We start from the raw sequence: 24,780 nt of genomic DNA, 5'->3' as shown, positions 1-24,780 counted from the left end.
AAACTGTTTGATGCTCCCACAATTCATAGGCATTTCACAGGTTATATATGGTTATACAGTAGGCTTATGATTAAAAACAAATTACTGACATCATTCTGTGCTGGAGTCCTGTATTTGGCCTTGTCTGCAAGCTGTAAATCTCAGCAAGGATAATAGCAATCAGACGTGATTACCTTTATGACGTCAATGGATTGTGTGTGATCCTGAGTCACTGCTGTAAATATGAAGCTCTGACACAGTATAGATCAGAAATACATACTGCATATATATATCACAGAAAACAAGTGATGTTTTGAGATTAATGCCATGTTTTATTTCTTTCACAGAAACTCTTGCATGTCACATGGCATTTTCCCGGGGGCTTTACCATTTCTCTACTACCATTCTGCTGGTGTTCAGTACTACGGGAAAAAGAACATTCAGGAGCATGTAGTACAGTAATTAAACTAAACAGTATACCTCCCTTTGGAAATAAGAAACATGAAAATGTACAAATTGTCATATCAGGGCAAATATGAGACAGGCAAAGGCAAGGAATTTCTCAGCTCTTGAAGAACCTAAATAGAAATATGACCTAAATACAAGCAGTCAGTTTCTATAAATGAAACAGAATGGTTGGTAACTGGCTTTTGTAAAGGTTGGATTATTTACACTGATGAAGTATAAAGAACTATTATTATTGTCTAACTGTAAACAGATAAAATTCTATTTAGTTAGTTAAAAATTGACTTGCATTACTAAATATCTTTATGTTCCGATAAACTTTCGTTCCTCTCATTGCTCTAACTGAAGATTGTTCGACACAATCAAAAAGAAATTAAGAATGTAAAGGTGCGTAAAATATACATATTTTAAATCAGTCTTTCTGAACACTTCTTAAAAATCTCCATTTTATGTCCACACTCATTCTTTTGCAACTTCACCATAACCATATGTGTCCCCTTTCAAACTTATCATGCTTCATAATGCCAGTACTTAATTGACACCTCCTCTTCCATAAATGTGATCTCAATGTGGGTTCCGTGCATTCAGTGTTTCAGTGCTCACTTTGGTTAAGTACTTTCCATTGTCACAGATGCAAAAACACATCAGCATGGACTATTCAACACAAAATCCTTCAATAACATTCTGCTTCCACTCACTCTTTCCTCAATTTACCACCAAGAAGGAAATGTACATTTCCTTGTTCTCCTAACCTTCATACTAAGAGCTAATAACCTTTGATCAAACCAAACCAGTAACCCTCTGTTAATATAAAATTTTTTTTTTGAGAACGCTAATTTCTTTTGAAAGACAAAACTCTCAGGAAAAGAGCAAAACTACAGTTACAGAATTACAGAAACTTCCCCCTTCACCCTGATTTCTTGGGGAATTTTCGGCCAGCGCAAGCATGGCCTTCCAGCCAGAGTTTAGACCTCTACAGTCTTCATATTGAATGGATTGCTATCTCTTACAAGCTATTAGGGTTGAGTTGAGAAGCCTAAGTGCTGCCTTGAGCACAGACCGTGCTGCTGGCAGATATAGTCAGGGTGAAATGACTCTTTGCGCTAATGCAGCAATCTGTAGACTCAGCCACCTCTCCCTCTCTTTCACAGATGGCAGTCATTGGCCCACTAGGAATGCGGCTGCGGCTGTTGTACCGACTGCTGGCTGCGGAAGGTGGTGTGCTTGAACGCCCATATTTTAGGGTTGTTAGTCCAGCGGTAAGGCGGGGCAAGGCTCCCTCCGTACGTGCCCACTCTTCAGGTGCTCTCCTTATGCTTGTCGGAGAGGTGCACAGTCCTTCAGCTTGTCCATGCTCCGAATTAGCCCTCTGGAAACGGGGGTCTGTGGATTTGAGAATTTCAGTGGCTGACATGCGGAAGCTGGACTCTGAGCGGCTGCCCTTCTTAAGTAGCAGAGCTTTAAAACTGTCATTGCTTGTGGTTGAGCGCCGCAGGCTGCGCTGAATAGAGCCGGACTGACGTGGCAAGGAAGGTAGGCTGGGACAGGATCCGGTTGGAGTGACAGGTGGTGAAGGGAGGACGCTACGGCAGCGTTCCTCTTCAGAGTCGCCACGGCCCAGAACCTTCCTCTTTGACCTAGGGATTAAAAAGACAGTAGGACAGATTCTCAGGTAAGCCTTTGGCATGGTTACTGCATGTCTTCTTGTTGATGATGTTGATAACATGAGTGGGTAATTTCCACATGTAGCATTTTTGGACTTTAGTTCATGAGACTGTCATTTGTTGTAGGACTGAGAATTTTTTTTTAGGTTAAATAATTCAGAAGTCATTCAACATAATGATGAATATCTAAATATGTCTACAAATGTTTAGCATTGTATTTTCAGGCTTGAAAATCATCCGATGCCATGAGGTATTGGTAGAGGTGAAGTGTGTACATTTGTTTTTGATGTTATAACAATATTTGAAATTTAGATGTTAGAAATTACACATTTCATTTAATAAAGATTAAAAAAACTACTACTCGTTTAATATCTTGTGGGAGTTGTGATATAAAAAAATTATATTCTGCTATACCCTTAGAAAATAACTCCACATTTGCATTTAAATAATTCCACATCTTCCTTCATGTTTCCTTAAAAGTCAGGTCATCATGTTCCCTTAAGGCTGCTTTATAGGAGCACTTGGAAGTCAGATCTTTCTTATTCATTAAACTTTGATTCACACAAATTAATTATGACAAATCCTCTAAGAATAACACTGCATCTTGTGCTTTTTATGCCAGAATAATCTTCACAGCTCTGTGTTCGCACACCTTCAGGTTGTTTCATATACACATTTAACTTTTAACCTAACAAACAATGTGACACCACAATACAAACACCATGAAGCAGAGTTTGGGGATTAGAGAGGACAAAAAAGAGGATAGTTAATTATTTTAAGGGAGCTACTAGATTACGGGTGTAATCTGACCCTAGCCAAACTACAGGTAGACAACACCAGCCAATTACGTTACTTGCCAGTTTACTCCACACCTTTTATTGGATGTTCATGTTCTGTTTACGTAGACTGCTCCAGATGACACATTTAGACAAACGATTTAACATACAGTAAATGCATGAGCACATGACACAACTCCAATAACATTAAAATTCAATGATTAAAAGATTACAGCTTGTTAGTTAAATCAGTATAATACATGTTGTACAGACCATCAAAAATACCAAGATAAAAACATTATACATTTATATTATTTCAGTAAAAAAATACTGATAGGCCTTCTACAGAAATGTGATTCACCACATTTGATTTAAAAATGTGTTTGCATACATTTAAAAGTATTTTATTATATAATTTATTTATTATTATATTAATAATTTGTTAATACTTCTAATGAGAGAATGAATAGCTTCACACACTGATTTACCTGTTATCATCAGGGTTGTGCTCTAGTCAGAACTAAATTAAATTCCAGTTCAATTCTTGAATTTTAATTAATGTACTGTAGCAAACTAAAAAGCCTCAAAATAAATTTGAATCTAATGAAATGGAAAAAAATCATGTAACTTAACATTGAGTTTTTATTTTATGTTGCTCTATATGGCATATAAAAAAATCAGTTTGATGGCTAAATAAATATTATGTAATTATTTGTTTTGTCATCCTTTTTCTGCCATTATAATTCAAAAATTCAATTCAAAATCCTGTGTGGTTTGACCAATTCAATTCACATTTCAAATGGAGCCAGTTCTAAAATTCTGAAACTATTTATCAGACAAAACTTTCGTAGTTTTGGATGATTTGGTCACAAATTCCCTTTAAATGATCCTGGACAACAAAATGAGGGAGGGTTGAATATTCTGAACTTTCCTGAATGAATTATGTGTTTTTACAAGTCAATTCAAATGTAATACAGTACAATAATACTTTATATGCACATGTATAAAACCCTGATTTATGTTGAATAGTGCAAGAAAAATTAACAATCTGACACTCTTTTTTAATATATATTAATACATTTTTTTATACATAGTGAATTATCCACTATAATGGTACGTTACAATCTAGTAAACCTTTTAACCTGCATTACCTTTTTAAGCACAGCCTTCAAGAGTTTGTGTGCTTGTATTTAATGTATTTATACAAATAATGTATAGCAGGCATAATGCAGGCATTACTGGCTAAATAAAAAAAAAACATCACATTACCTATGAATGGCAGCAAAGAGGTCCTCTGTTGTACGAGGGCGAACAGGCGTCACCATCTCCTCCACAGCCTCTCTTATAGTGTTAATGCCAGATGCGCTTTCAGAGCTCGAGTCAAACACGGCACCTACAGCCCACACACAAACAAATACTTAGCTTACCTCTCAAAGTGGAAAGAAACAATGGAGATTGAGTCTATACTGAAAAAGCAGAAAGGCATAAAACCCATGCTGCAACAGACATTTTCAGATGTTTAAATTATTCACACTCCTTTGGTAGTCCTGCTGTTGTGCAATAACTGCACTTTAGTGAGCACTACAGAGGCTTGAGAATATTACAGTCTAAACCCGCTAACCATCACACACTCAAGGGCTTTCGTTCAACTTTCTAAGCTTATTCAAGGGCAACAGACAACACAATACAATCATAGAGTTATAGCTATTCCTGTAGCACATAAAACAGAATTTGTGTGGCAATGAATGAAGAGCATTCACTGTGCCTTTACTTACAATGGGGGTTGCATTGGAAGTTTAGAAAAGTATTGAAAGTGTTGTTATATCAAATCAATTTACTTTACAGGAGATAGAAAGATGATAATGATCCCTGAGGTTTGACAATAAAATACAGAGCACTTTCTGATCCATAACCTAATAAAATAATATAATCTACTAATTCATGCCACACAAAATGCAGTTACACATGTCTCTGCTATTCTGCTGATGGGTGTAAAGTTGAATAGTAAATTCTAATGCATGATCTTTTGGCACAATCGTTTGTTTGACATGCTAGAGTGATTCTCAATGCACAGAAACTTAAATTCTTAGTTTTAGGCAAGTAATAATAGAAGCCCTTACCATTTTCCTCATGTTCATCCTCTTTAAAGCTGATGGATCCTGAGCTGCTGCTTGAACCATCATCTGATGTGCTTTTATCATCACAGAGCCCAAAGTCTTTATCACTCAGGCTGAGGTCATGCTCATGGAGAATGAGATCGGAGAGTTGCAGGTCTTGGAGACTGCTTGATGACAGCTCACTGCTGAGAGACACTCTGCTTTTGATCACAGGGGTTGAAGAGTCTGAGTCACTCTCTTCTTCTACCTCAAAGTCTAAAGGAACTGCCTGCAAATTAATTGGGTTTGTTGGGGATGTACCATTCACTTGCCCTGACTCAAGTGTTTCTTGTGCTTCATGAACCTGTTGAAGCTTAAGTACGTTAGAGACAGGTAGGTGCATAATGGGTGGTATAATAAGGGAAAGACTGGGCTTCTTAGGTGATATAGGAGGCTTCTGTTTTGGCGGAGAACTTTGAAGAGAAGCTGAGGAGTTTGTGCACTGCAGAAGCTTGTGGGAAGATTCTGGAACATTCTGCCCAGTATTGCTGACAGGTTCATCTGGGCAAGGGGGTATAGAACCAGTTGATGCCTCAGGGAAATCTTGTATAGATTTGTTCACTGAATATTTATGTTCAGATATTTCATTTGCATTTTCTGACTGACTAACACAGCTTGCAGTCACTGTGTGCTCTGGAGTCTCACTTTCTGGGGACTTTCCTGAGTTTGTTTCAGAATGGTTGTGTGCTTGGTCATCAGAATTATCAAAACTGACTGCTGTAAAGATATTTTCTATTTGCTTGAGCTTGACAGGTCGTAGCTGCACCATCTGAAGAGCTTGGGCAGTGATTATTGGTATCTGAGTCTTCTCTCGCTCTCCATTGTATTTGATGTTCAGCCTTTTTTCAATTTCCACGGCCTTCGTAGGTCTAAGACAACTCTCTGTCTTCAAAATGGCTGAAGTTTGAAGATTCATCTCAAGTAATGGTGGAGGAGGAGGTGGAGGAGGAAGAGAAGATAGAATGCACAATGAAGGTTTGGGAGAAAGAAGTAGAGGAGGTGGAGGAATATTTATATCTTCATTGCTTGACAGAGATTGAGAAACCTTTGGTGGGGGAGGGGGGAAATCGAGAGAGTCACATTCTTCAGGTGTCGATGAATCTGAAAGTGAATTATGTCTCTCTTCCAAGGCAGAGGATACGTCAGATACAGGAGGAAGAGGTGGGGTTGGGTCTATCGTAGATGCTGTTGGAGAGCAAGAAGCGGGGCTGGGTGACCCACATGATGCAGAAGTCATGTCAGGTGGAGGTGGTGGGATGTTCCTGATAGAATCTGAGGTGTTGGAGGACAGGGATGTAGAGGAGGATGACACAGAAGACCGCAGGGAAGACTTTCTTTCAGGCACTTTTGGTTTTGGCCTCCCTGCAGGAGACTTCGCTCTTATTAGAGAAGTAACTGGAGTGCCTGCAGTCGGAGTGTTGGACTGACTTGAATAACCACTTGATGGTGATGTCAGGCGATGAACCTTGTCAGGTGATGAGGCCAATTTTGACTGACTCCCACTACTGTTGAAGTGGGATGATGGGAATCCGGTGTTGTTGGATGCATTGCCCGTGACTCCTTGATTCGCTTCAGCACTTGCAGATTTTGTGATTTGGGAGGAGAGACCCTGGTCGGACTGTGGACCAGGGTAATCCATGTAGAAGTCCCATGACTCTGCATAGTCTGAGCGCTGACTGCTGCTGTCGCTGTGCGTGGGTGTGACTGGACATACAGCAGCTGGTGCAGACATCCCACTGCTTGCTGCACTTATGGTGCTCTGGCTTCTGGGTCGGAGCACCCAAGGATCTTCAAATCTACCACACGGTGTCTGTTCGGAACAAGATGAATTATTAGTTTTTAGATTAAGCTCTAAGGACTGCTGGAGACTGGAGATAAACTGCTCATTAAGCACCAAACCACTTTGGTGAGGCTTCCTCTGGGGTTTGCGCCTTAAGGAGTCAGTCCTTGCAGGAGGGAGTGGAGGCTTCTTGGCTTTCCGCAGTGAAATGCTACGTGTCAGTGAGCGGTTGCTATGCAGACTTGTATGGTCACCTTGACTGTGGTGGTCCTTGCACTCGTACAAATTGTGCCTGGCATCCCCTGCTTTATTGATGCAGCCATGGCTATGTGACTTCAAACCCGAGTCCAGACGCATGGAGGTGTAGTAACCTTCATTGTCAACAGAGAACAATGAGCTTGTGTCTGTCTTGCTGGGAGAATGTTCCTCACTGTTGTATATATGGCTGACAGGTGAGGAGCAACTTGAGGTGACGTCCTTTGGAGAAACTTCATATGTCCACTGGTCAGTGGTTAATGTGCTGCAGCTTTGGTTGCTGCTCTCTGAGAAGTTGGAATCCCTGCGGACACCATTAGGACTGCTGCAGTTTCTACCATCAAGTGTGCTGCACTGGGACTCAGTCTCAGTATGGATCCCTGTACAAAGGGAGGCTGTGGATTCGTAACAGGAGGAGACAGCTGACAACGAGGCATCATCAGAACTAAGTAACCGGGTCAAAGAATGAGGTGATTGTATCTGGTTATCCTCTGTCCTTTTGCGTCCATAAAGAATAGAGTTCTGTAGAGCACCACTGAGATTGAACAAGCTTGGGCTATTATTTTGATCAGAGCCTTGGTAATTTAAATTTTCAGCAACCTTTGGGCTGTTTAATGTATTGCTTATGGAGTCGGACAGCATATGCAGTGATGATGAAGAGCCATGCTGCATGTCAAACTGGTAGGACAATGAGCTTATAGAGCCAGAATTCATCCTGTAGGGGGAGCTGTTGTACTTTGGTTCGCAGTGTTGATGTGAGACGCGAGAACCTTGTCGTGGCAAACTGTGAAAGCTCTGATCACTGTCATTAAGTTGAGTGTAGCTAATACCATTACAGTCACTCATGGTGGAAATGCTGCTTGAGGAGGAAACACTGGCCATTTGGGCGGCAATTCCGTGGCCTCTCTGTGCTCTGATTCTGCGTACTGAGGGAGGAACAATCTTCACCTCTTCTGTTTGGCAACTTGAGTCTCGGGTGTCTGAGCGTCTCAGGGTGGAGTTTACACTTCCCACTCGACTGAGGGTGGAGTACTGATCTGCCACACACATGGAATGAAATCTAGAGTCTTGTTCTTTATTTGCTGTAAGAAAATAGGAATGGGGAAACATAGATACATGGTTAATTTTTCATTGATTTTCTTTCTTAATGATTCCAACAAAAAATAAATACATATCAAAAAAGGATTAAAATACAGTAAAGAAATATACTATATATTATAGTATTAAAATAATTATAATAATTCAGAAAAAAATTCTATAAATCTATAGAAATTCAGGCTACGTTATCCCTAATGCATCCAGTTTTTTTGTATTTATTGTTGCGCTAACATGGCAGTCATCTTGGACTATAATGACACCTAGTGACATAAATACTGTACAACATCACACTAAAAAAGCAAACCTTTTTTGATTACCAATGTCAATGCACAAATGCTCTACTAGCAGTCAGCCATTGTCAGATTAATGCATTTCCACCACCAAAAATGTCAAACAGTAGTCTTTGACACATACAATCTTTACTGGTAAATCACCTTTTCAGAAATACCAGTAAATCAGATCTGGCAATTTTCCTTCATGAGTATTGCTTTGGGCCAATCATAAAGCTCTGTTGGAGCTGTTTACAGTGTTCCGTTGCTTTTAATTGTTTTATATCTAAATATGCACGAGACGGACATCTGATTGTTAGTTGTGCCATGTCTTACACTCGAGACCCTGCTTTCTTTTCCATTCATCGGCACTGCGGCTCTACAGTTTCACTTTTTCATATTATAGCCTAGTAACTGCTGTAATATACTAGCTATTATGCATCTAATGTTTTTAAGAGCATTATGTAAAGAGTACTATTCATTCCTTCATGTGTAAAACTTTGTGTAAAACATAATGTGGGAAAACATACTGAGTGCAACTTTAATTTGGTTGAGAATAGGGCATCATATTTGAATGCAACAATTAATAGGAATCATACCTAATTCAGTGTGGATGTTGTCAGGAACTCCTGTTATTGTCTTTCTTCTTTGCACCCTCTTGGGTCTTCTTATTATGGTATCAGTGTTTGCTAAGGAGCGACGGAAACTAGCCTGGCGGTCAAAGTTCTCACCTAAAGATGTAAGAACAGAGAAATAATGACATGCCTCATGCAGAGTTCACAGCACTATACTGTAGTTAGGGATGCACAATATATTTACAAATATTACAGAAAAATGTATTGATCAGTATTTGTTCATTTTGGGTATATATTGGTAAATATTTAATTGTGCATGCTCATTTTCCTTATTTTTACTTTTAGATTACATTTTCCTGTCATCTAACGCTCATATAAACACTAATAATTTAATAACACTGTTCAGAACTGAATATCTATTTTACTTATTGTACATTATATTGTTGTGATGCCTAAATTCACTTGTTGCATTTAAATTATGAATTTTATTTTTTAATTTTATTTCAAATTCTTTAAGACAAAATAGTACTTGAATATTGCCATGTATAGTGTGAAAACAGTTGTTGGCATGTTGATATTGGCCAGTTTTAATATTGGTGCATCCCTAATTGCAGCTGAGAAGAACTGAAATAATTAGAGGAACCTAATCTTAAACCTGTCATAAATTCCTCTCATAAAATAAGTATTTACTGGAAAAAAATATGAGTTAAAGTTTAAAAGTTAAAGTCACTGCTCTAAAAACCTCAAGCTTATTGCAAGTGATATATTTTATGATTTAACAATGGTGGTACCTGTAATGTTGATAGGAATGATATCAGTGGCCACCGACTGAGCCTGTAGTCTCATTTTCTCCTCAGGAGTAGGCAAAGGTAGACAGTTGGTCCAGCTTCTCTGGATGTCCATGTCAGAGCCGTGATCCAGCAAAGGGGTCTGAGGCGGCATTGAGTACACAAGCTTCTCCTCCTCATTAAGTGAATCTGAAGCCTGAACACAACACAAACAGACTGATTTAGTGAGGTCAGGATTCTCTGAATGATAGCCTAGCCAATGCCCAGGGATAGGTATTGTCTGATACTTGGTCATTTCTACTGTTATTTCAATTAAGTTCTTTCCAAAGAGAGCAGAGTTAAAAAGACTCTTGGAGTGCATTTCCCTCCAGGAACATCGGCTGACTGAAATATTTCTCTTAGCAATAAGCCTAGGGGAGCCCTGAATGGAGGAGAGCTGCTCTCTAAATTATTCATGCTAATTTGAGATCAGTGTTACAGTCAGTGTTTTCAACCATAATGTGTCTAGATACTCCATACTCCATTTTTTTTCTTTTTTTTTTTTTCCATTGCCAAAAAGACAAATTAGACATTCTTTTGTTCAGCTTTGCCTTAAAAAAATTCGCAAAATTGCTTGAGGGAAATACACATCTAATTCTGTGTTAATTATGTCTAATTTGTGTAATCTACTACTATACTTATTGCCTCTAAGTTGTTGAGGGGGAAACACGCTCACAGCGGGTGACTAGCGCTAGTAGGTTCTGTATGAAGATGCTATAAAGACTTGTCAGGATCTGAAGCCAACCTTCATACAGCACAGTGCTACCACTGACTAGCAACTGCAGTGAGAGCAGTACCTTTCTTTTCCAAGATCTCAAATGACAGCAGAGAGAGAGGCAAGACTGTGATAGGCAGTCTAGGACTTTAAACCGCTTGAGGAGAGGAAAGAAAATTTGAAAATAAAGGAACAAAACAACATCAAATGAAGTAGGACACTACTTTTTTTTTTTAGTATTACAGAATGTGGAACAAATACTTTCTAGTTTGATAATTGATTGTATTAGATACCGAAAACATTGCTAGCATGCATTTAGCCACTAGGGGGCAGTGCAAAACAAGACACCCAAAACATGTTCAGTTGAGTATTTAGGAGAAACCAGGCCTTTGTCTGTTTCATGCACATATGAGCATATTTAGCTCTCATTATACAAATTTAACATCTAAAGAAATAATTTCTTTTGAATTAAGAGCTTGTTTTCATTGTCATGTCAATCCACTCAATTTCAGATTTGTATACCTGAATGTCAACTTGGACTACATAATTAAAAGCTATTTCCACCAACAGGATTTTTGTAATAATATGTTGAAATTGATTATAAACAACATTACTGCATATTACAAACATAAAAATAGTTGCTGTTCTTTTTCTAGCAACAGCATACATGTGAATGCAAAGGTAAGGACAGTGGCAATATATATATGTTAAGGTCACGCTTACCTTCTTTTTCTTCTCCCTCTTCTCCTCATCCAGGTGCACACTCTCACATAGGCTGGCTGCAGAGAAGGCAGGGCTTTGGGAGTAGTACTGGGAGCTGCGGAAGCCATCTTTCCTGAGCTTGTCGCACTCTGGAGAGGCAAGCATAACCATCCAATCATGAGCAATTTGTTGTGGTAATGAGTATGTAGAGATCATTTAACACAGATCACAGGCCTATAGCAAGCATTTACATGTCAATTCATGTTACATGGTTGTGCACAGACTGTTTAAACATTTTATTAATCAAAGAGGCTATAAATCAAATATTTATTTCCTTAAAATCATCCTGTCGAGAACTAAATGAAGCAATAAAAAGTAAATGTAAAAATACGTCTTCAGAAAAAAATAACTGCAGAACATGTTCTCCATTTGGAAGGAAGAAACGGCTGACTACTCACCAAAAGAATTTAAATAAAATGTTTTATCAAAAGAATTTATTTAAATATGTTTTTTTTTTTTTTTTTTAAGTGAGCAATTGAGAATGATTAAAGTACTTTTGGCTGGCATAGAATGCATCCCGATAAACACACTGCAAAGAAGACATTTCAGTTTCACATAAAGGCTGATGACTCTTATATCATGCTCAGCATTTACTGAACCACTGCAGAGCTACAGTGTCCTTTTGCCCTCAGTGCAGAGAGAGGGCAATTACAGACTGATAGACAGTGGGCTTATGCTCTATTACAGGTAGGTAGGTAGGTAGGTAGGTAGGTAGGTAGGTAGGTAGATAGATAGATAGATAGATAGATAGATAGATAGATAGATAGATAGATAGATAGATAGATAGATAGATAGATAGATAGATAGATAGATAGATAGATAGATAGATAGATAGATAGATAGATTGATTGATTGATTGATTGATTGATTGATTGATTGATTGGATTCAATAAGACCTCCAGTCAAATAAAAGTAGTGCCAGTTTTTACTGTAGGACTAAGAGTTTAACCTGAATATGTCAGATCTGACTGTCGGTTATGAATGGCCTGAGAGCAGGGGGTCTCCACCTCCACCTAATGCCACTGACATATCCATTTATTTTAGCTGATCACCTCCTCTGGCACCTTCATAATGAGAGCCTGCTGAGAAACACTATGATCCTCTCTCTCTCTCTCTCTCTCTCTTGTCTTTTTGCAGAGCTCAATTTAATCAGCTAATCCTTCCTGCAGTAGCTCATGAAAAGACATGACACCTCATCCAGTGTAGTTTGCAGTATGCACAAAATGCATGATATACAGTATCTCAGCTGGTTAGTGTCTTAAAATCTATAATATGTAAGCACAGCAAAGCTTTAGTCCTACATTTGCATTCTGTATTTTAACCGAAGAAAAACTGATTACTTCAGGATATAAACGGATTCTTTTTTTCATGGCAATCAAATTTCAGTTACTACATGCTGTATATAAATTCAATGTAAATGTCTGTGTTAAACATAACATATATGTGGCACTGACCAGGTGATTATACAGTTCAGTAAGCAAGCTTACAAAAGACATATAATGCAAGTAGGAACAGCTTAGCCTGCATTCTTAAAGTATATAAATATATGTCTTACACATACAGTACTGGACAGAGGCATTTAGATTACTTATTTAAATTGCATAAATGTTTAAAGCACAATGAATCATCATAAACCCTGGAATAAGCTTTGTGTTTCTCATGCTGCATAGTGTCAGAAGTACATTATTATTGTATATAAGTGTGTTGGTTTGTTTTAGGCGGCTAATAATATTACTTCACAGAGTGCTACTTATTTAAACTCCATTGAAGTCAACAACTATAATTATCAGCGCATTTTAAGCTGTGATTAGTGAGCATAGGCTAGTGCAGGTTAATATATTAGTAGCTCAAGGAGTGAAGGATAGACAGAGAGAGAGAGAGAGAGAGCGAGAGAGAGAGCATGTGTGAGGGATATTGTATTAATCCTATAACTGAGAGGACTTGACTTGTGCTCTCACCTCAAATCTTTCACTTTACCTCTCACTTCTCATCTTACTGCAGGCAACATGCACAAACAACAGATTATTGGCATAACAAATACTTTAACCTGTAGTTTGTTTCTATAAGCAGCTTTGTCCGCCATCTAAGAAGGCATTAAACCAGCAAATCAGCAAAAAAGAAAGGAAAACTCTGCTGTTCCAATCCCATATGACAAACTTTCATCTCACTAAATCAGTCTTTGTTCAATTATCAAAACATATCATTTTGTGCTGATCTTCATTGGAAGGAAAAAAAATTAGACAAGGTTTGTAGTGACATGATGGTGAAGGTATTTTTACATGGTTATCAATCAGTTTCCAAAATCTATAATGTTGGTACGGAGAGATTATTGTATAGCTGCAGTAGCTGAGTAGACTCTTAATTGTCACATTGTGATTCAGAGTGTGAGAGGAAAATCATTCAAAAGCTGTGGTGTGGGTGGTCAATGAATGGAAATGAGATTTAAAAAAAAAATATATATATATTAAATATAAAAAAAAAAAAAAAAAAAAAACACACACACACACACAAAACAGCCATGACCCTGCCAAAACTCACTGGGAAAAGAGGGAAAACAGACATTTGGTGTGCCACCTGCTGCCCCCGCTGGGGCCAAGACAGCTCACAAACAGACACCGGTATATTAGCATTCTAGAACACCTCAGAGGACTTGTTATTAAGGCAACAACAAGGTCAAATGAATGAATTTAAGAAGAGTCATGAAAGTGAAATGTATCTGGTTTCCAAATACAAAAGGAAGTGATGTTGTTCAGCAGAAGAAGGTCAAATGATGAGGACATATGCCATTAGGCTCTACAGGAGCTCCCTGTGGGGGGTTTATTGATACAAAGTAACATGAACCAGAAACCAAAAATTTAAAACCAGGAAGATTCAGAAACAATGTGAAACATAATTCACAATCCATCCTATGATCCAATCAATTCCCAAAAAACAAAATCAAATCCCACTCTATATTTTTCTCATTCCAGAAGCTGCTTCACTTGGATATATGTCACAATAGGGAAGAAAAGACTGTGGCAACTTCAATTTCATGCTGACTTTAAAATTAGTAATGGTTGGGTAAGAGAACTTTCTGCACAGCGGTAATGTTATCTTCATTATAATGGTTTGTAACAGAAATTAGATATTCCTCTGAAGGGCATTTTGTATTTGCTGATTATATGAAGCAATTCTGAATCTTATATGGGATTTCTGATGAAATTACTAATCATATGCTGTAGTGTTCAGAATATTATAATTGTGTTTTACATTTTAAAGAAGAAAAGTACTGTTGCCTTTGTCTCTGACCTCTGAGGACTGTTTTCAGGTTGACTTTGGCCTGGCGGTGAAGGTCCTCGACGCAGGCTGGTCTGGACCCTGGCAGGAAGACATTCTCCTGTTGGTGCCAGGAGGCTGTGTAGTGCACCGACCACTTGCTCTCCTCATCAAGACTGGACACCGCTATAAGGAAAAGAAACAAGGACACATTCAAATTCGACATGCTTAAAGGAAGAAGGTCAGTGGTTTGTGTAAAAATGCAATAATCCTATTTGGGATTATTAGTAGACTGGTAGATATGAAAAGATTTACAGTGTTTTCCTCCTAAATAACTGATGTTATTAATAAAAAACTAAATGTTTTTGTTGCTCTACCCTGCTGGAAAAACCAGAATCAACTTCCATGATGGCTTCCAGGTTGGTTTATGTTGGTTTAATTGGCAGACCATGGCCAACAATGTCTCTGTGGTGAAGCTACAGTAGCTGACCATGGAAATGCTAGTTAAGATAGTCAAGATGCTTGTTGGGGACACAACCTATGTGACCAGGAATGCATGTCTCTTCCACAGCATAATCTAGAATAACATTGTCTTTTAGGGGCCAATTTTAATATTGGCCATAACAATAAAATAATTATTGGATTATTGACAGAAATTTAAATTTAGTTTTAACTCTAATCAACTCAGATGTCAGCAGAAAGAGATACAATTCAGACAGAAAGAAAAACAGCTGCTGGGCACATGAGATAGATTTGGGAGCTGCAGTCATGTGTGGGTTCTTATGCTCCCTCAGAGAGATTACATGAAAAACTGCACGAGGGGCCTGGCCAATCAAACACTTCTACGCCACTGCGTCTAAAGACACTGGGGACATGCTTGTCTTTGGCTGGTGCCTTGACAACCCAGATTACATGATCAATTATGCCAAGTTCCTCTGGGTAAGATTAACCAGGTCAGCCATATCAATGCATTTTTTTACCCAGAAAAAATGTATGCCAGTGATTATAGATTATTCACAATCATAGTTTCCTCGAGTGCAAGAAGTCATGCGAGAGTACTAGGTCATGAGCTTAAAATACATAGATTTCACTAGTCCACCAAAAAGTCAATGGCTCTGTTGGAAAATACCTTAAGGCTAAATGAAATGTGTAAATAAGATCAGTAATAGTGTAATCTAAACTTTACTGTACAACATTAATTTTTTACAGTTATATCTATAATAATTCATAATAACAAATCATATATGAAATAAAAAAAATAAAATGGATATCATAATCATATATAATTGAAATTAAACATATCTCTCTAAATATAATTAAAATAATCTACATCATTTGGTGAACACTCAAAGTAAAATATATTAAAATTGAACAAAACAGGGTATCAGAGCTTTACATCACCAATAAAAATCACTCGAAATTGCAGAACAAGGTCACTATAAGAGACTGATGCCCCACTATAAAAAGAAACTCGCAAACAAATGTAGCACAGCGCTCCGAATCAGATGCATGCAACCACAGCAGCAGTGATGAATAACCCCACACCCCAAACTACTTGAGTCTACTTGACCTTGAGCTGCACGAGTGATAAGAGAAACCCAAAACGGCACGGTACATGATTTGAGGAGCTTACCCTTCTTTTTGAAGTACTTAATGACAGATTTAAGAGTGGTCCCGATGAACACCATTGTGACAGACGATCGATCCCCTGAGAGATACGCGCATAAGGATGTATTAGTCCACCATTGGAGCGAGTGAGTGTGAAGAGAAAGAGAAAGGAGGAAAAACGGCACTACCCATACGACACTCTTTCTTTACTCATTTTACGCTGACTGGCACAGCATGCAACACTCCCCCTCCTCTTCTATCTCTCTCTCTTTCTCCATCACACTCTCTCTCACACACATTTGCCCACCCCAGAGGATATTCAGTTGCTGTTTGAGTTATTCTCTCTCTCTCTCTCTCTCTCTCGGCGTCCATCTATTAATTGTGTGTCTCTCCTCCCCTCCTTGTGTCTCTAGCTATAGTGCACGTCTCTCTGTCGCATTGCATAGGTTTAAGGCTCTCTCACCTTGCCTTGCTGTGGAGGTATAACCAACTTGGATCCGTGCCATACACTATGGATCACTGACAATCAGCCTATTGTGTTTCTTTACACCGCTGCAGCCCCTGCCACTCCTCCTTTTTCTCTGTCCTTTTTTCTTTTGAGATGGGGGGCCCAGGACGAGTTTGAAAAGGATCCTAGACTATTCAGCAGAGATTAAGGTGGTGGTTACCCACCCAGCTCCTATTTAGGGACTCACTGCTGCAGTATTTCATTAGTGTTGAAGCAAGTGTAATTTCTTTCTCCCTCTTGCGATCCTTTTTTTTCTTTCTAATGAACCTTGAATGGCCACTCAGCATTTTCACACGTGAGGTTGGTCAGAACTACATTTAGATTCAGTTCACATGACTCACAGCTGGTTTTCGATATCACTGTATGTCTATGACATTGTCATGAGAGAAGGCATGGTAAGTTCAGACAGTTTGGTGTCTTGAGCAAAGAAGATTATAACCTCATATTTACCAATTCTGGTGTGCCAATCAGTGATGCTGTAAATTAGAGCCCTCTGTTCACCATAGGAAACTAAGATGACACAGATGGCCATGATGCATTGACACTGATCCAACTTGCTGACCATCATATAGAGCATGACGACCACTCACAGCAAATGTCTGTCCCTGTTTTTAAGCACTTTATGGATAAGAATGGAGAACAAAAATATGAAGCATGCTGTATCCGTTTGTAAGAGATTTTACAGCAGTGGTAAAAATGTTTATTGCTCTCTTAGCTAATAAATAGGTTTAGTAGTTCCCTGTAATGTCAAATTCAAGTCTACTGAAAGCCTTGTAAATAGATAAACCACTTTTAATTTTAGGGCAAATCTTCAAGTAAATATTGTGCAAAATTATTTCAAAATATAGCAGCCATTTTTGTATGCTGTAATGTGAATTTAATTATTCTGGTTTTGGTTCCTCTTTCTAGTTCTGTAACAGTTCCATGAATGATTCTTATAATTATTTTGAGGAATAAATATTTGAAAAACAGAATGGAATTCCAGTGCCAACTATTGAGATGAACAGATGATCAATAATTAATAAGTAAATGGTGTGTTTAAAGTTGCGATGAAACAGAAGTAATGAACTATCTTTTTTTCTGTATTATACATTTAAACAGATTATCGAAAATGAAAAAAATTAGGGCTGGACTTGGTTTTGTCCATCGGTTGTTGATTGGATGGAGGCAGATCAGCTGAATGCGAGCTCACAGTGGATTGTAGTGGCGGGTTTAAGTGCACTAAATGGTTGGAAAAATCTGGCATGCTGTACATTTCTCCAGAAGGTCATTTTGATAAAAAATTATGAGGGATTTTTTTTTTTATTTATGGATAATTGTTCACAATAAGATCTAGAACATGCATTAAGAAATTAATTTTCATTTAATTAGACATTGTGGGGCAGTATGGCAATCCAAAAACTGGTCTTAACTGCAAAATAATAGTACAAAATAATAATAAAAAAATGTGGTCAAACATTTTATTCAAAAAATATTTAACTACATTTTGTCATATGAGCAACCAAACTACACTTAAAGGTTAGTTCACCCAAAAATCATAAATTTTTGTCGTTCCACACCTGTAAGACCTTCGTTCATCTTTGGAAAAAAAATTAAGATATTTTTATAAAATCCAATGGCTCAGTGAGGCCTCCATTGCCAGCAAGACAATTAACACTTTCAAATGCCCAGAAAGACATATTTAAAACAGTTCATGTGACTACAGTGGTTCAACCTTAATGTTATGAAGCGACGAGAATACTTTTTGTGTGCCAAAAAAACAAAATAACGACTTTATTCAACAAAATCTAGTGATAGGCTATTTCAAAACACTGCTTCATGAAGCTTTGAAGCTTTACGAATCTTTTGTTTCGAATCAGTGGTTCGGAGCACGTATAAAACTGCCAACGTCACGCCCCCCAGTGGTCAACCATTGAAATTTTGAAACACTTATGACTTAACGAAGCCTCGTTTACTGAAATCACGTGACTTTGGCAGTTTGATACACGCTTCGAACCACTGATTCGAAACAAAAGCTTCGTAAAGCTTCAAAGCTTCATGAAGCAGTGTTTTGAAATCACCCATCACTAGATATTGTTGAATAAAGTCATTATTTTGTTTTTGTTTTTTTTGGCACACAAAAAGTATTCTCGTTGCTTCATAACATTAAGGTTGAACCACTGTAGTCACATGAACTGTTTTAAATATGTCTTTCTGGGCATTGAAAGTGTTAATTGTCTTGCTGGCAATGCAGGCCTCACTGAGCATCGGATTTTATCAAAAATATCTTAAATTGTGTTCCAAAGATGAACGAAGGTCTTACGGGTGTGGAACGAACAACATGAGGGTGAGTAATTAATGACAGAATTTTCATTTTTGGGTGAACTAACATTTAAGTCTTAAATACAATATAACAGAAAGTTGTAAGTTGTACTTGTTTGATTCACAAAAAAAATGGCCATCAGTTGACTTATTCATTCAGGAATCAGACTATTCTGGTAATGCTGAATGTAATATGCTGTAGATACAGTAGTGGTGTTTTGGTACCACAAAGAGTATTTTAATACAGTGTTCGGTGTACACCGGAAGAAAAATGTTCCTGAGAGAAGCGTTAAATGAACATCATTTGGTAATGATATTGAAGAGGAAAACAAAACTAAATTCTTGATTCATTATACTAGTTGTAACTACTGATTCTAAAGCTGCTTTGCTTGTCTTTTTCATGGTTAATGTTGTGTATTCCGTTGGCACACCCTGGCGCAGCTAAAGGGCACACTCATAATGAGATTGGGGAACAGCCTCCTAAAATGCTAAAAAACTTTCTGCATGACTGATCCTATTGTGTTTAGTGGTTTCCAGCACTACCAGTCCTGAAACACAAAAACTCATATACACACACATAAACTATAGCACTTCTCCTTCCCATGTCCCAGACAAGACATTAACTAAAGAAGACAAACCGCTCCATGTAAAGCAGCTAGAGGGCCAAAAGAAATGCCCATTAAACACAGGCCTAAAGAGACCAACAACAGCTAAACTAATAAACCCCTATAAAATGCAATGTTGTTTTTCACTCACCATATACCCAAAGAACATATGGCAAATTGAGTACAGAATACAACTTTTAATTACCTGCACCAATATACAAACCATAGTCCAGTTGGGATTTTAATGCTGCATTTGTGCTGATACAATAGAAATGAATAGGACCATAATGAGACAGAATGGGGATTCAGAACAAAACTCCAGCAGTGTGTGGACTCCCTCAAAGACATCTCAGCTATTGTGTGTCGCTGTGTTAAAATGCCAGACAGACAGAAAAACGTAGTATACTACAAAAGAGAGGAAGGAAAAAGGAAGAAACACTTGAACTTTAATGAGGAATGGGCTCGTAGACAGGCTTTGCACTGTATGTATAAGGTACAAAAAACTAGTTCAAATGTGCAAGGACGTTATGCACCTGTAACACTGTGAAAGTTATATTTTGTCCTATCTGTTATCTGCTTCAAGGAATTATCTGTTATCATGTGACAATTTACATATTGGTGTATCCCTATTTAAAATCCATGATGTTTTTGCATATGCGTTTTTTGTACTGGAGATCAGAAGAGCAAGATCCTCAGTATTTTTTTCAAGTCTGAAAGGTTTCAATAGCAATAACTATTAAATCTTGAATAAGAATCATCCATCTTGATGTTTATGCCCTGATTAAACAGCCTTAACAAATGCAAATAAATATTCACCGCAATCACTCTCATATTCATGTATTCATAAGAGAGATAATAGTAGTTGAAAAGGTTAGTCTGTTCTATCACCTTTAATCAAAGCAGCCATCACACCGAGTATGTTCCCTTCATAGTGCTCAAAAACATATCTGATTAGAGAGAATCCAAAAACGAGTCCCCTAGCAACAGTAGAGGAAAGAGAGGGTACTTCAGTGACTGAGCGAGTCACGTGAGGCCTGCCCACACCTGCACAACAGCCCTTATCATTCGTCCTGCATGCTACGGTCCACACAATTGACCCACTCAGTCCCGTGTTTGTAGTCACCAGGTTAACAGCCTCTGCCCACATATGACTGGTAAAAACAAGCATTCAGGATAACTGGACAGAATTAACAGTATAAAATGAGTATGTGAGCATTGATCACAATGTAAAAATACTTTATAAAAAATGCTGATGCTTCCTGAAACTGATATTAATATGTTTTATGAATCAGCCATCACTGCATAATGTCATCTAGTGTCAAGTTACGAGGTACAGGTGGACATAATATAAAAAAATAATAAGAAAAAGAAAATATACCATAATTCTCATTGTTCATGAGCAACTGACACAGACAAGCGGACATGAATGATAACTCAAATCATGAGGAGTGAACTATTACTTTTCTAAGTGATCAGGCATACGTTTTTCATCTAGTGGGCAAAAACAAAAAAATCTCATAGACTTGCAATGAAGAATATAAGTCGTATATGCAAAAAAAAAAAAAATCTTACTCAAGACACATTTTACATCATTTTACTTTTTACAGAAGTAAAATAACATAATATATTAAGTTTTGTTGTATATTATTAGATTAGATTCGATTTTTGCTTAGAGTAAGATAAAAACCCCTTGCTTTCCCTTTTGAATAAAGATTGTTTTCTGACCCCATTGGCACATATTTTTTTATTGTTTTAAGCGTAAATTTTCAGAAAAGAACACATATATCTCTTTATATCTTAAAATCTCAAGCCATTTTGCTTCTCGAGTAATCATGATTTAAGAATGTTTAGATATTTGTAAAGGAAAAGTAACAAAAATACTAAGAAAAGTGTTTGCAGTGTTGGGACAAAAATAGCTTACAAACTTGTAGACAGGTCCTTGTAACTTGAGCCAGTAAGAAACCACCTAGCTGAACACCCTAGCAACTGTCTAGCAATGCTCTTCCAATCACCTAGTGTACCCTAGTAACTGCATAGCAACGAACACATTAGCAACTGCATAGAAACAGCCCTGGCAAGCACCTAGTATTGTGCTAATGGAGTTTATTTGACTGTTTAAATGCTTTTATCCTCAGAAAGGCCATTACATTTAAATTTACAGTTTTGCCTCTAAACTGCAAAATAGCTAATATTTGCATGTGTGACTCAACATTCAAGTACCTACATAAACAGCCTGCAGTTAAGCTAATGGACTGCATTACTTGGTGGAAGAACTGATTATATTGTTCCTGCCACCATTTTATGAAAGCAATAAGCCACTTGAGGCAGTGTAACACAGCCTCTCTTAAAGGGATAGTTCAACCAAACATGAAAACTATCCCATAATTTACTCAAGCATTCCTAGGTGTATATGACTTTCTTCTTTCAGCCAAACACAATCGGAGTTATATCAAAAATATCCTGGCTCTTTCAAGATTTATAATGGGAGTGAATGGTACCATTTTTTTAAAGTCCAAAAAAGAAAAAAGTGCATCCATCCATCCATCATAAAAGTAATCAGTATGGCTCCAGGAGGTTAATAAAGGCCTTCTAAAGCAAAGCGATGCTTTTTTGTAAGAAAAATATCCATAATTTTAACTTTATAAACTGTAATCACAAACTTCCAGTAACGGCCGTCCACGCATTCATGAAAGAGTAGACGCCTCTCGCGGTTTAAACACATACTGCCAATAAAGCTTCTGCAACATTTCTCTTTAAAAAAATCTAGTTTTAGACTTTTAATTCTTGATCAGTGTTTTGTTTCGCTCTTTCCTCTGAGCTTCCGCATTCATCAATATGTCATACATAGGGTCAGAGGTCACTCTTCCACCGGAACTAGATTCGCGTATGGTCGTTATCGGAAGCCAGTTATTATACTTTATCACACTTAATTAGCCCCCCGGAGCCATGGATTACTTTTATGATGGATGAATGCACTTTTTTTTGTTTTCAAAAAATGGTACCATTAACTACCATTATAAAGCTTGGAAGAGCCAGGAGAAGAAGAAGGAAGTCATATAGGATGTCCTGAGTGTGAGTAAATTATGGGATTATTTTCATTTTTGGGTGAACTATCCCTTTAACTGACTTTATTAATGGGTGAGTGACTATTTATGATCATCTAAATACACAATAATATTATCGTGATAACATTCATGATAATTACAAAGTACAGATGGCAATAAAATTAAAACATTAAAAAGATTGCAGAGGTTACATGGACACAAAATAAACAGTATGCAAGAGAATCTGAGTCTGTAGGAGACTGGAGCTCTTTCTCTGGTTATTTCACAAAATAAAAGCCCATGTGCCTGACTCTTACATGACCTGGTTGCAGTTACTAGGGTAGCTGTGTGTGAATTAAGTGAAAAAAATCCATCAAGGGCTTGCAAGGGCACTACATCTCGTCTTGATTTTGAATCAACAAGGCCCACACACAATTTGCCTGAGTGGGGAATGTGAAGAGGAACTGCTGATTTTACAAGGGCACTTGATGTGTAAATGCTTCTTTCAATGTTTCCATTGAATGCAATACATAAACTGACTTGCATGTCAAGCTTCAAATATTTGCTGTGCTTATCAAAGACAATGTCATGTGTCATTTACTGAACTAAGCAAAGATTGCTTCTGTGATAGCAAGAAGGTCAGCGTCACTGTAGACCCACAGGTTCACCTCTAGCTGTAAGCCAGTGAGATCTGGACACTGGCTCCCAACATAAAGAAACTCTTGGGTCAGCACAAAGCAAACAAGCCCAAATAAAAGCCTAACTATACAAACAACATGCTCATAAAACACCATCACCTGTATTCAAGCAATACGGACCAATCATTCTCTCGCAATACAAAAACATTTAGTTGCCTTTTTAAGGATGCACTTTATATTGCATCTGATCGGATAGAATTTTTTTTTACATTGTCCGAGTGTGAGTGGTGCTTGCCTGTGAAAAACTTCATGAAAACCACCATGATGCTAGGAGATTCTAGGTCATTCCCAGGGTGTTCCCATGTGATTGCTAAGGTATTCTGGGTGATTTTAATGATGCTACTATGTGGTTTCTTACTTGCTTATGTCATAAGTACCCCCCTCAGTGTATAGAGGAAATGCATGGAGGGTGATAAGTAATATTATTCTTTATATTAAAATATACAGTGATTTCATTTGAAGCATGTTGAGAAAAATGTAATTACAGATTATATATATATATATATATATATATATATATATATATATATTCATCTATTTAGACAGACAATGATATCTCTTTCTATGAAGTATTTCTCTTCTTTAAATAACAGCAGAGAAGAACAGACATTCAGATTTCTAAGTGAGGGGCATTAAAATATCACACGAGTCCCACCCAGACACTGGCCTGATAAATAATACAGCAGCTAGCCACTCTGCTCACTTTGTCTGCCCAGACATATGTGGCGTATTGATCTGTAACATGTCTGCCCCAGCATCGGCTACAAACTGTGCCAATATCTGTGTCAGAAAACTGGGCCAGCTCCAGCACAATGAGAAATGTGATCCCCTATAGCACATCAGCAGAGACCACTGAGCCCATATTGGGATTTGGGATGGTATTTTTACTACCTGACATAAAGAAACCATTCTCTGTTATTCTCATCTCATTGAGTACTAAATGGTGTTTCATGTTAATTTTTTAAAAATGTTTTATGATTTCCTGTATGTATTGCATAAATCTGTCCATCAGAGATTTGTAATGGCCATTTTTATGAGCCATATTAGCAAATCAAGTCAAAATTTGTAGACACTGCTTTTGCAGCCATGAGAGACAACCGTGTTTGGACTCATTCCCAAACATCCCACACTGATCAACATTTTGATCTTAGATGTTTTGCATTTGAAGTCATTTTATAGAAATGATACATTTCTGTTAAAGGTGCCCTCGAATGAAAAATTTAATTTATCTTGGCATAGTTAAATAACAAGAGTTCAGTACATGGAAAAGACATACAGTGAGTCTCAAACACCATTGTTTCCTCCTTCTTATATAAATCTCATTGTTTAAAAGATCTCCGAAGAACAGGCGAATCTCAACATAACACCGACTGTTACGTAACAGTCGGGGTGTACGCCCCCAATATTTGCATATGCCAGCCCATGTTCCCAACATTATGA

General features: G+C 37.7%; 1 protein-coding gene across 10 annotated transcripts in view; it reads right to left on the bottom strand.

Moving 5' to 3' along the window:
* Window positions 1-290: 290 nt before the first annotated feature.
* Window positions 291-24,780, bottom strand: part of nhsl1a (NHS-like 1a) — a 54,766-nt gene continuing 30,276 nt past the window's right edge. For 4 of the 10 annotated variants that reach the window (XM_048191513.1, XM_048191517.1, XM_048191520.1 and 1 more), the window contains exons 2-9: window positions 14,610-14,762; window positions 11,283-11,410; window positions 10,642-10,716; window positions 9,809-10,001; window positions 9,042-9,173; window positions 5,005-8,157; window positions 4,154-4,277; window positions 291-2,081 (exon numbers count right to left, since the gene is read on the bottom strand). In XM_048191513.1, coding sequence (XP_048047470.1) covers window positions 1,481-2,081; window positions 4,154-4,277; window positions 5,005-8,157; window positions 9,042-9,173; window positions 9,809-10,001; window positions 10,642-10,716; window positions 11,283-11,410; window positions 14,610-14,762 — 4,559 coding nt within the window. In that variant the 3' untranslated portion in view covers window positions 291-1,480. The other 6 variants (XM_048191516.1, XM_048191514.1, XM_048191519.1 and 3 more) reach the window with 5 other exon arrangements.

Source organism: Megalobrama amblycephala, linkage group LG5 (assembly GCF_018812025.1).
Source record: "Megalobrama amblycephala isolate DHTTF-2021 linkage group LG5, ASM1881202v1, whole genome shotgun sequence".
Taxonomy (NCBI): domain Eukaryota; kingdom Metazoa; phylum Chordata; class Actinopteri; order Cypriniformes; family Xenocyprididae; genus Megalobrama; species Megalobrama amblycephala.
This window is presented reverse-complemented; position numbering and strand designations above follow the sequence as displayed.